The sequence below is a fragment of the Symphalangus syndactylus genome, chromosome 7, assembly GCF_028878055.3.
Source record: "Symphalangus syndactylus isolate Jambi chromosome 7, NHGRI_mSymSyn1-v2.1_pri, whole genome shotgun sequence".
NCBI lineage: Eukaryota > Metazoa > Chordata > Mammalia > Primates > Hylobatidae > Symphalangus > Symphalangus syndactylus.
Genome location: NC_072429.2, coordinates 139,585,844 through 139,598,966, shown reverse-complemented (window position 1 = coordinate 139,598,966; position 13,123 = coordinate 139,585,844). Strand labels below are relative to the sequence as shown.

The 13,123-nt window shown below is 43.7% G+C and overlaps 1 protein-coding gene across 14 annotated transcripts in view; it reads left to right on the top strand.

Annotated features, from left to right (window-relative positions):
* The window catches only part of PTK2 (protein tyrosine kinase 2), a 345,258-nt gene extending 339,899 nt beyond the window's left edge, over positions 1–5,359 (top strand). For all 14 annotated transcript variants that reach the window (XM_063643575.1, XM_055287368.1, XM_055287364.1 and 11 more), the window contains one exon: positions 4,084–5,359. In XM_063643575.1, coding sequence (XP_063499645.1) covers positions 4,084–4,296 — 213 coding nt within the window. In that variant the 3' untranslated portion in view covers positions 4,297–5,359. The remainder of the gene's footprint in view (positions 1–4,083) is intronic.
* Positions 5,360–13,123: the final 7,764 nt, after the last annotated feature.

Here is a 13,123-nt window from a genome sequence, read left to right as displayed (position 1 = left end):
AAGCCACCATACTCCATCCTGGGTGACAGAGCAAACCCTGTTTCAAAAAAAAAAAAGTTTTAAGGAATAAAAGTTGACCCAAAATACTGTAGCCCAGCAACAACGATCATTTTTGCTACCTTTTGGCAATTTTGTTTCAATTATATGACTAACAAATGAAAGGAAGCACCTGCATTTGTTTTAGTGTCTTTGAGCCTAGGGTGTACACTCTGTGGCTGGGATTGACAAACGCACGTGGGAAGCGTCCCCACTACAGAGTCCAGGATCTGCAGGCTTCATTCAGCCTTGCTCCCTGCTGACTCCAGCTGCCTGCTTTTCTCATTTCTAGGGAAGCATGGGCAGTTCTTCATCCCAGCACACTTTTTGTTTGTCCTTTTTATTTGAAATCAGATTTATATGAAAGTTAAAAGATTAATACAGAGAATACAGAGAATTCCCAACTTTCCTTTGAGTTTCACAGCCTTTTAACATGTCAGCACATTGTCATTCCTGCTCCATTGTCTATGTGTGTACACACATCACTTCCTGCTGTCGAGCAGCTTGAGAATGGCTGTGTATCTCTTGCCCTCTTCCCCTTTGAGATTTCCATTTATATTTCTCATAACAAGGCCATTGTCCTGCATAACCACCACGCAGTCACCACATTTTGGAACTTTAACATGATGTAATGCACTGTCCCACTCTGCAGGGCATGTTCCAGGGTCGTCAGTTGTCTTTGTAGCACTTTTCCCTCACCTGCGAGAGCCAGACCAGGATCACACTTTGCACGTGGTGTTGCTTTCTTCAGCCTCCTTTCATCTGAAACAGCTCCTCAGCCTTTTTTTATCTTTCATGGCATTGACATTTTTGACAAATATAGGCTCAGTGATTTTATAGAGTATTCTTAAAGTTGGATTGAGGGATATCCTATAAACATTTGTTTCTTCCTGATGAGATTGAGGTTTTGCATCTCCAGTCAGGAATACAACATAAATAATGCTGAATCCTTCTCAACATCATACCCAGAGACACACAATGTCCAGGGGATGTTCCAGTTGACCAACTGGACATTGACTTCTGAAGGACGGTTGGACACAACTCCTGTTGGTGATTCCTTTGTAAATGGCATTGATTCATATGCATAAACCCTTTAAATTGTTTTTGAAAAGGCCTCTGACTGGTGCCATAGCGTAACTTCACATCCCAACCAAATGGGGTTCTCTCACTTACCTGCTTCACCAGGCCTCTGGCTTTCCATGACAAGCCTCAGTTTTGCCCCAGAGTGGAGAAGTTCCATATACCAGAGGCAAGAAAATGGTGTCCTACCAAGTGGATATTTTAGCGGGACTATTTGTCAACACTTATTCTAGTTGATAAAGTCTAAAGTAATCTTTCCATCTCCCCTGATTCCAATACACAGATTGCTCTCCTGTATACATTATTTTTTTAATTATTAATTTTTTTTTTTTTGAGACAGGGTCTGTCTCTGTCACCCAGGCTGGAATGCAGTGACTCCATCACAGCTCACTATAACCTCCAACTTCTAATCTCAAGTGATCTTCCTGCCTCCGCCCCCCAAGTAGCTGGGATTACAGTTGTATACCACCACGCCCAGCTAATTATTTTTTTTGTAGAGACAGAGTCTTACTGTGTTGCCCAAGCTGGTGTCAAATTCCTGCTTCAAGCCATCCTCCTACCTCAGTCTCCCGATGTGCTGGGGTTACAGGCATGAGCCACCACACCTGGCCTTAAATCATTTTTTAAAAGAAGAGGAGCCTGTCTTTGATCCTGCATCTGCCTTTCACTGTCCTCAGGCCGCCTCCTGTCCCCATTGTACTTCCTGAAAGAGCAGCCCATCCCTGACGGGGCCACCTCCTCACATGGCAGCTGCACTCAGCACCAGCTCAGAGCATTCCAGTGCTCCAGCTGTTTGGAAATCTCTCTGCTGTAACGGCCCTTCAAGGTCTCCTAATTGCCAGAGCCCCTGCTTTCCCCTCAGTCCTGACTCCCCGCCTTGAGACCCCCTCCTCTGGCTCAGAGCTTCCTTACTCACTCCTCTCCTGCCAAGACCTCTGCTCAGGCTTTTGTTCCCTGCCACCCTTGAGTGTGGTCATCTCCCAAAATGCTACCCACTTATTATATTAAAAAAATACTTTTTCACTTTGGTAGTTCTTCTCATTCTCATAGATTCAAGTATTTGATGCCTCCCAAATCTGTTGATTTTGTAGAACCCCTCCCTGAGCTCTCATCTCCAACTGTCTGCCATTGGCAAGAACGGTCTGCTTTCCTTGTTTGCTTCCACAGTCAGTGACAACAGCAAGCACTTGCACGTCTGCTCCCAGCAGTTCCCCATCCCCTACACACATGCAAACGACCACACAGCTTCCATCTCTCATCAGGTCTCAGGTTGGTCCCTTCACCTGCACATCCACCATCACCTCTCCTCTGAAGATGGCCTCTTAGATGGTTTATCTGCCTCTTGTCTGTTCCCCTGCCCTTCCATTCAGCCTCCACATTGCCACCAAGAGCCATCTTTCTAGAATATCTCTCTAGATTTTGTCATTCTCCTGCCTAAAAATCTCTTATCCCTCTTGCCAAGTCCTGCCAAATAAAGATCAACTTGGTGTGGCTTTCACAGTTGAAGCCAGCCTACTTTTACAGTATAGGCCAAATTCAGACAAATTCTTTCTGTGAAGTCTTTCTGACCCTCTCTGAGACAGAATGCGTTGCTGTCCTATCTGTGTGCTTTTCTACTATGTGATTTATTCCAGTGTATTGTAGGGTCCTGTGTATGCTTTTCCCACTCTAGACTGCGAGTAAAAACAGGTCTTCGTCCTTGCGTCCACAACACCAGGTGTCTCGTACATAATAGGTGCTCCATAATTGATAAAAGAGCAAATGGATAAATCACCATTGGTTGAAGAAACAGATAAGAAGGATCGTGAGACTCTCCCATGCAAAGCATTCTAACCCTGTAGGACAGCATTTTGTGTTCATTAGCTGCTTCCACCATCGCTGCCCTGACTTCATGTGTGTTGGGGGGTCGGGGGCGGCACACATAACGGTCTGGCTCTGTCACCCAGGCTGGAGTGCAATGACACGATCTTGGCTTGCTACAACCTCTGTCTTCCAGGCTCAAGCCGTCCTCCCACCTCAGCCTCCTGAGTAGCTGGGAATACAGGTGCACACCACCATACTCAGTTAACTTTTTCTATTTTTTTGTAGAGATGGGGTTTCACCATGTTGCCCAGGCTGGCCTCAAGCTTTTGAGCTCAAGCCATCAGCTTGCCTCAGCCGCCCAAAGTGCTGAGATTGTACAGGAGTGAGCCACTGCGCCCTGCCACCATCCTTAAACCATTTTTTGTATAGCCAAGGAAGGTCTTGAGATAGAGTTGGCATAGTAGAAAGCATAAGACCAGAAGTCAGGATGGAGGCTTTTGTCCTGGCTTGGACACTAATGAGCTGTGTGGCCTTCAGCACATCTTTCTGTATCTCAGTTGTCCATTCTCTGATGTGAAAGTATTTGGAATAGATGATGTCTGAGGTTCTGTCAGATTCTGTGGTTCTATTATGAAACAAAAGCCCTGGGAGTCACTGAGATTAATAAAGTGTAAACAGTGAGCGCAAATGGAGACTAAGTTAGTCCTGGTGTCAGGGAAGGCTTTGAATGGAAGGAACAAGATGCTGGATCTGCATGTGTGAATGGGCATGCACACACAGGCACACTATAATAGCTGAATTTCTAAAGTAAGTAAAAAATTTTTAAAAATGCATGAATGTAGTGTGGGAAGTTAAAATAAGAAAAAAAAATTTTAAGATTGATTTTTCATCCTATTGCTCCTAAGGAAGATTTATTTACAGGAAATAAAGTTTTCTTCTCATGGAGGCACTGAAAGAAAGGCTCATAAAAATTCCCTGAAAAGTTCATTGGTGCAGGGCTCAGTGGCATGTGCCTGTGTTCCCAGCTAATGGGAAGGCTGAGGCAGGAAGATTGCTTGAGCCCAGGAGTTTGAGGCAAGCTTGGACAACATAGTAAGAACATCTCTCTAAAAAAGAAAATAATTCATTGGAAAAAGTTCTCCTAACCTATCTCTTGTCTTTCAGATTGAGATGGCACAGAAACTATTGAACTCTGACCTGGGAGAGCTCATCAACAAGATGAAACTGGCCCAGCAGTATGTCATGACCAGCCTCCAGCAAGAGTACAAAAAGCAAATGCTGACTGCTGCTCACGCCCTGGCTGTGGATGCTAAAAACTTACTCGATGTCATTGACCAAGCAAGACTGAAAATGCTTGGGCAGACGAGACCACACTGAGCCTCCCCTAGGAGCACGTCTTGCTACCCTCTTTTGAAGATGTTCTCTAGCCTTCCACCAGCAGCGAGGAATTAACCCTGTGTCCTCAGTCGCCAGCACTTACAGCTCCAACTTTTTTGAATGACCATCTGGTTGAAAATCTTTCTCATATAAGTTTAACCACACTTTGATTTGGGTTCATTTTTTGTTTTGTTTTTTTCAATCATGATATTCAGAAAAGTCCAGGATCCAAAATGTGGCATTTTTATAAGAATGAAAATTGTACGTAAGCTTTTAAGCATCATGAAGAACAGTTTATGTTCACATTAAGATATGTTCTAATAGGGGATGGCCAAGGGGTGACATCTTAATTCCTAAACTACCTTAGCTGCATAGTGGAAGAGGAGAGCATGAAGCAAAGAATTCCAGGAAACCCAAGAGGCTGAGAATTCTTTTGTCTACCATAGAATTATTATCCAGACTGGAATTTTTATTTGTTAGAACACCCTTCAGTTGCAATATGCTAATCCCACTTTACAAAGAATATAAAAGCTATATTTTGAAGACTTGAGTTATTTCAGAAAAAACTACAGCCCTTTTTGTCTTACCTGCCTTTTACTTTCGTGTGGATATGTGAAGCATTGGGTCGGGAACTAGCTGTAGAACACAACTAAAAACTCTTGTCTTTTTTCACAGAATAATGTGCCAGTTTTTTGTAGCAATGTTATTTCTCTTGGAAGCAGAAATGCTTTGTACCAGAGCACCTCCAAACTGCATTGAGGAGAAGTTCCAGAACCATCCCCTTTTTCCATTTTTATATAATTTATAAAGAAAGATTAAAGCCATGTTGACTATTTTACAGCCACTGGAGTTAACTAACCCTTCCTTGTATCTGTCTTCCCAGGAGAGAATGAAGCAAAACAGGAATTTGGTTTTCTTTTGATGTCCAGTTACACCATCCATTCTGTTAATTTTGAAAAAATATACCCTCCCTTTAGTTTGTTGGGGGATATAAATTATTCTCAGGAAGAATATAATGAACTGTACAGTTACTTTGACCTATTAAAAAGGTGTTACCAGTAAAGTTCTTGTAATATCCTTTGTTTTCGTTCTGTTTCTTCAGGTGGCTTTTTCTCAGGTGACTTATCAGATAAGATAACGTATATACAGGAGAGCTCCCAATAATTATCAGGAAGCCTCTCACTAATTAGTTTCTTTTTTTTATTTAATCTTCGAAGCAAGTCAAGGATGTTACCACAGAAGGGTAGCGTGGCTAAGTTCACCTTTTCGTTCCATCGTCACCCGTTAAATACAGAGCTCAGGATGGAAGTAGCAGTGGTCTTCAATGAAAGAACCTTCCCCTTTGCGGGGTCTCACTATTCCACTAACTCGGACTCAAAGCATAATTCACTTGTCAAGGAAATTGTTAGCATCTCCCAGGCCCACCCTAGTCTTGCTAGAATCTCTGTGAGCCACAGAGCAGGGAGCAAATAGAACTGGGATCTCCAGCACTAGGGACTCAGACTCCGAAGGGAGGGATTTGAGAGAATTTTTTCCAGGTGAATACATACTCTTATGTGCAAAAGCAGCTTCATCTTTGGATCTGTGAGTTACTTCATCTGAAGCAAATGTCAAGGGAATGTCATCCTTGTGAGTTTTTTCTAATTTTTGGCATTCTTGAGTCTCAACATTTCCATTTCCTCATGTTTAAAGTGGTGATTGTGAGAGTGAGCTAAGTCCAGTGTAAATGGTAAAGTGCTCTACATACCTTGTAAGAGACTTTGATGTCAGACCTGTCCAGTATACTCTCAGAGGTTTAGGAGCATCCATGGCTTTCACCCACTAGAAACCAATAGCACTCCCACCAAGCCGTGACAACCAAACTGTAGACATTGCCAAAGGTTCCCAGGGGAAGGAGGGACAGAACCATTGCAAATTGAGAACCACTGTTTCAGATAAGAGTTTACCTGCAGTTAGCCGGGCGTGGTGGCTCACGCCTGTAATCCCAGCACTTTGGGAGGCCGAGGCAGGTGGATCACGAGGTCCATCCTGGCTAACATGGTGAAACCCTGTCTCTACTAAAAATACAAAAAATCAGCCGGGCATGGTGGCAGGCGCCTGTAGTCCCAGCTACTCGGGAGGCTGAGGCAGGAGAATGGCGTGAACCCAGGAGGCAGAGCTTACAGTGAGCGGAGATCGCAGCACTGCACTCCAGCCTGGGCAACACAGCGTGACTCCGTCTCAAAAAAAAAAGTTTACCTGCAGTTAATATATTTTGCCTCATGGTCTCACTTCTTAGGAACACCTAGAATTGCGGGTAAGTTTCACGTCTTCCTATAAACCAAAGAAAATTTTGGTTTTTAGAGCAGGTGGAGAGACAGACGTTGCATCAGTGCATGGGCCAGAGGTCAGAGGTCAAGCGCAGCCACCAGAGTTGAGCAGAGGCCGTTCACATGCCGTGAACTTAGTGGCCTGGAGGGCTATCAGGACCATGAGGTGACTTCCATTACAAAACAAAATGGGGAATTTCAAATCTAAAGACCCAGAGAAAAGTTCATTTGAAACTAAAAGTGTTCAAATTACTCAGCTTCGTTATACTACCTCAATAACAGCTGCCTAATGAGACAAACCGTACATGCAGCACCTGAAAACCTGTCCAAGTTAGCTGGGAGAAGTGTTCACAATCTCATCATTTTTCTCCTATTTTTTATTTTACATTATTAAAGAGTAGGTAGAGAAAAGGGCACATAAATGTAGAGCTTACTGAACTTTTCCCAAAGGAGTATCCTCTTGTAACTACACCCAGGGTCAGAGAATAGTAACATCACCCCAGAGGTCCTGGGGCTCCCTCCCGCACTGCTCCCCCAGAAGGGCAATCACCACCCTGCTTTTAATCAACTTGAGTAGGATTTAACTTGCATACAATAAGAGCCATTGAATAAACAGCTCGATTTTTTTCAAATGTATACGTCCAGTTAGTGACCAGTGTGAGGAAGATGAGAAAGAGCCAGCACTTGGGAAGTGCCTTCATGCCTCTGGAGGGCAGGTCCTTGTTTCTCCTTTGTAACCTCTAGTCTGGTCTCCATCACTAGAAATAGCTTCTTACACTTCAGATTGCTCCTAGAACTACACCATATGTACTCTCATTTCTGGCTGCTTTCACTATGAGTGATGTTTTTGAATATCCATGTAGTGTGTATCTGAAGCTCATTCCTTTTTATTTCTGATAATTCTCCATGGTAAGAATATATTGCTGTGTAATTTCCCTGTTCACCTGTTGATGAATGGAACATTTGGGTGCTTTTCAGTTTCTGACTATTAGAAATAAAACTGGGGACAGTGTTTCCATTCCTCCTGGGCAAGTAAACTATGAAGGAAAGTTCTGGAACATCTGGTAAGTGTATGCTTACCTTTATTAAAAACTGCCAAACTGGTTTCCAGTGACGTTATATCATTTTCATGGATGGACATTCCAGTTGCTCCACATTGTCACCAATGCTTGGTAGTGTCCGTTGTTTTTATCCTCCATATCTAATGAGGTTGAGCTTTTTTTTTTTTCCTGTACTTAGCCATTTATACATGTTTTTGTGAAGCATCTGCTCAGATATTTTGCATTTTAAGAAAACTGTCTATCATGTTGTTGTGGAGTAATGGGTGTTCCTATACACTCTGGATATCAGCCTTTGGTCAGATACTTGTTTTCTAGGTATTTTCTCTCATCCTGGGGCTTGACTATTCATTTTCTTAACTGTACCTCCCTGTTATTTTTATCTGAAAAATTGGCAGAGGGGTTGTTATGATTGGAATTTCATTGAGTTTATAGATTAGTTTGGGGAGTACAGATGTCTTAGAAATTGAGTCTTCAGAAACATGAACTTCTCTTTTAAAGAGAAGATCTTGGCCAGGCGCAGTGGCTCACGTCTATAATCCCAGCACTTTGGGAGGCCAAGGCAGGCAGATCACCTGAGGTCAGGTCAGGAGTTCGAGACCAGCCTGGCCAACATAGTGAAACCCCATCTCTACTAAAAATACAAAAATTAGCCGGGTGTGGTGGCAGATGCCTGTAGTCCCAGCTACTCAGGAGACTAAGGCAGGAGAATCACTTGAACCCAGGAGGCGGGAGGTTGCAATGAGCCGAGATCAGGCCAGTGCACTCCAGCCTGGGTGACAGAGCGAGACTCCATCTCAAAAATAATAATAATAATAATATCTTTAGCCAGGTGTGGTAGTGTGCACCTGTAGTCCCAGCTACTCTGGAGGCTGAAGTGGGAGGATCACTTGAGCCCAGGTTGAGGCTCCAGTGAGCTGTGATCACGACTGCACTCCAGCCTGAGTGACAGAGTGAGATGCTGTCTCTTTAAAAAAAATTTAAAAATACTGCTTGTTTGGGCAGCGCATATGCTAAAATTGGAACGATACAGAGAAGATTAGCTTTTAAAAACTTTTTAAAGGCTGGGCGTGGTGGCTCATGCCTGTAATGTCAGCACTTTGGGAGGCCGAGGCAGGCGGATCACCTGAGGTCAGGAGTTTGAGAGCAGCCTGGCCAACATAGTGAAACCCTATCTCTACTAAAAATACAAAAATTAGCCAGGCATGGTGGACCTCCGCCTCCTAGGTTCAAGTGATTCTCCTGCTTCAGCCTCCCTAGTAGCTGGGATTACAATTATCTGCCACCACGCCCAGCTAAATTTTGTAATTTTAGTAGATGGGTTGGCCAGGCTGGTCTCGAACTCCTGACCTCAAATGATCTGCCTACCTCTACCTCCCAAAGTGCTGGAATTACAGACATGAGCCACCACGCCCGGTCTCAGTCAACTGTCTTAATGCAAAGGGATCCTTAAAACCTTTTGAAGACACTACCAGTTTACATTTTTTTAATAACTCATGACCAGAAACTTCAAGATCATTAAGGTTACAGTTTCCCTTTTTTTAATTTAAAAATTTTATAGAGAAGATGGTTTCTGCTTGAAATATGAACACTTTTTGAAATACGAGTGCTTTGATTCATAATGTAATTACAACATTTATATATACACATTTAATACTAGAGTACGCTACCTTTAAACCAAAGGATTTTAAAATGTAAGACCAGGCGCAGTGGCTCACGCCTGTAATCCCAGCACTTTGGGAGGCCGAGGTGGGTGGATCACCAGAGGTCAGGAGTTTGGGACCAGCCTGGCCAACATGGCAAAACCCCATCTCTACTAAAAACACAAAATTAGCCAGGTGTGGTGGCACATGTCTGTAATCCCAACTACTAGTTGGGGCTGAGGCAGAATTGCTTGAACCCTGGCGGCAGAGGTTGCAGTGAGCTGAGATCAGGCCACTGCACTCCAGCCTGGGCAACAGAGCAAGACTCCATCTCAAAAAAATAAAATGTGAATACTTTCTCTCCCCTTTTAAAATACAGTTGGAAATCACCTTATTCAAAGGGAGCTCATTAAAAGATTGAGTCCCCAGCGACTGATTTTTTGAACCCCCTTACTTGCCCGCCCAGGTCACTGAGTGTAATTTACAACTTCGCTCTCTATCAGGGTACTGGAAGTTTCTGTTCTCCCATCCTGGAGTGTTCTTAAAAGCCAGCACTTTTAACACTTCAGTAAGTTTTGACTTGTGTTCAAAGTCTTTGAGACCCATAATTTCACATTTCTAGCTGTCACTAGAAACGAGTCAAGAAGCTCAACTGAATCCGAATGGCTTTACAGGCTCAGGTGCCAGTTTCCTCTGGAGGTTGGCCAACCCCAGTTATCCTGCACATCTTTCTGTGCCACTGCTGGAATGCAGTCAGCTTGCACAACGGTAAGGATTGTTGCCAAGAGTTACAGATTTTACATGTTTATTTAAATGCTGCTTTGAGTTGCAAGGGGTCATCTTTAAGTTAGGGATATCTTTAACAATAACTTTTGCCCCTGCCTGTGACCAGGGATTACACACTACAGCTACTGTGCACCAAGAATTCAATACTAGTTCAGGCCAGGCACAGTGGCTACACGTGTAATCCCAACATCTTTGGTGGCCGAGGTGGGCAAATCACCTGAGATCAGGAGCTCAAGAACAGCCCAGCCAACATGGTGAAACCCCATCTCTACTAAAAATAGAAAAATTAGCCAGGCAGGGTGGCAGGTGCTTGTAGTCCCGGCTACTCGGGAGGCTGAAGGAGGAGAATCACTTGAACCTGACAGGTGGAGGTGGCAGTGAGAAAAGATCATGCCACTGCACTCCAGCCTGGGCAACAGAGCGAGACTCCGTCTCAAAAAAAAAAAAAAAAAAAAGTAGCCAGGTGTGGTGGTGTGTGCCTGTGGTCCCAGCTATGTGGGAGGCTGAAGTGGGAGGATCACTTGAACCCCAGGGGTGGAGGCTTCAGTGAGCCGTGAGTGTGCCATTGCACTTCAGCCTGGGTGACAGAGCGAGACCCTGTCTCAAAACAACAACCACGGTTTATTATATACAGGGGTCATACAGTACAGCTAACTATGCACTGCAGATTGTACACCAGCTAACTGCACCAGAGATTGAGTATTACAGATTATTATATACTAGGGTTATATGTTGCAACTGACTAGGTACCATGGGTTGCACACTACAAAGTGTAGGCTAGGAGTCAGAGGGTGGAGACCGTTCTAGCCTATTAAGGTCAAAGTTCCAGAACAAAATGAGAAGCTGTAGGTAATGCCTGAGGCCTGGAAGGAAGTGTGGATTTGACCATAGTAGGAGTGGAGATGGGCTGTGGTTGAGATGAGAAGAGCCGGGCAGGTTGTGGGAAGACCGTGCTTGGTGTTTTTGTGGTCCACTGAAGTATAAAGGACCTTGTCAGCAGCAGCCTCTAGTTCAACTCACACCACTTGAGTGGTACGATGCTTATCCCTGGTTCACCGGTGAAGAAACGGTTACATAGTAATCTGACAGCCACGTGGTTAGTAGGTGCCAGAACTGGGTTGGAAGCTGGGTCGGCCTCATGTTTAGAACTGTAACATAACCTCTAGGCCAAATGCCTCTCCCAAGTTCTCCCCAGGGATGAAGACCCCACAAATTACATTTTGAAATTTTCTGATGCCTGACAATATCAGAATTGCCATATTTGGTTGGGTTTCCCATCCACACAACCCAGTAAAATCAAAGCTCAATGCCAAAGTAAAAAGGCACTGGTGATGTGCCCCAAAGGTCTTAAGTCCAGAAGGTCTAACCCTTTGCAGATGACTGGACAATGCTGGAATGATGAGCCCAGAGGGCTCTGATCTCCACCTAAAGTGACACATCCTTTGTCCTTTAGTTGTCCCTCATGTTCTCTCTCAATGACAACAGCTAATACTGAGTTCACGTGTGCCAGGCACTGTCCTCAGTTCTAACAGTGACCCTCTAAGGCAGGAGGGTTTAATCTCTTCACTTGGAAATGGAGGTTTGGGAGTTTAAATTCTTAGGTCACCTTGGCGCTGGAACCCAGCCCCCAGGTGTCCTGGCTTTCAGGCTTTGACCAGGTTCAGCAATGACCAGGTGTAGCAATAAGGAGGGCTGTGTGTGTTGTTTAAAACTTTTGAATCATGCCTGGCTTTAATTTGTTATCTTTCTGGAAACAAACAGGCTGGGCATGGTGGCTGACACCTGTAATCCCAGCTACTCGAGAGGCTGAGGCAGGAGGATCACTTCAGGCCAGGAGTTTGAGACCAGCCTGGACAACATAGCGAGACCCTGTTCCTACTAAAAACTAAGAACTTGGCCGGGCGCCGTGGCTCACGCCTGTAATCCCAGCACTTCAGGAGGCTGGGGCAGGCAGGTCACGAGGTCAGGAGTTCGAGACCAGCCTGGTCAATATGGTGAAACCCCGTCTCTACTAAAAATACAAAAATTAGCTGAGTGTGGTGGTGCGCGCCTGTAGTCCCAGCTACTCGGGAGGCTGAAGCAGGGAAATCGCTTGAACCCAGGAGGCGGAGGTTGCAGTGAGCCAAGATTGTGCCACTGCACTCCAGCATGGGCGACAGAACAAGACTCCATCTGAAAAAAAAAAAAAAAAACTAAAAAATTAAGTGGGCATGGCGGTACATGTCTGTAGTCCCAGCTACTCAGGAGGCTAAGGCAGGAGGATTGCTTGAGCCCAGGAGTTCAAGTTTACAGTGAGCTATGATCACCCACCGCACTCCAGCTTGGGTGACAGAACAAGACCCTGTCTCTTTAAAAATGATAATTTTTGAAATGTAACTGGAGTGTTGTCTCGGACTATCATATTTTTCAAGATCTACTGGATAAAACCCAGATAAAACTTCTGTCCAATATCATACTGGGTGGGCATTGATTAATGAAGTAATTAAAACTGATTTGATTAAATCACTTTAATATGCTGTGTTAAAATGCTGTAACTTTGGTCAATCCTCATCTTATTTCATCTTATCAAATGCTTCATATTTTCCACACCTAACAGCAAAAAGTAAAAATGATATGTGAACTTCCAGAGTGATTGTGTGTATGTATATATATATGTGTGTGTATGTATATATATATAAACATACACACAAATATATATATGTTTTCTTTAAAAAAAAAAGTGAGGCCCTCCTTTGCTGAGTGATTGTTTTTTAAGCAGTGTGTGACTTTCTGTTTCTTTACATTCATAAGAAAATCTGGTCATGATATTTAACAACATGGATGGAGTTACTTCTGATTTTTATATTTGATTCTCACTTAATAAATCCCCAAGGCCAAAAAAAAATCATTATACATGCTCACACACATTTACCAAATGAATATCATGCTTTCTATCATACTCCTTGCTTCGTAACTTACTACTCTAAGCACACATTATATTGTATTATTATAAATTATGTTAAAGTGGATACAGTATAATTTATTTTCTTGC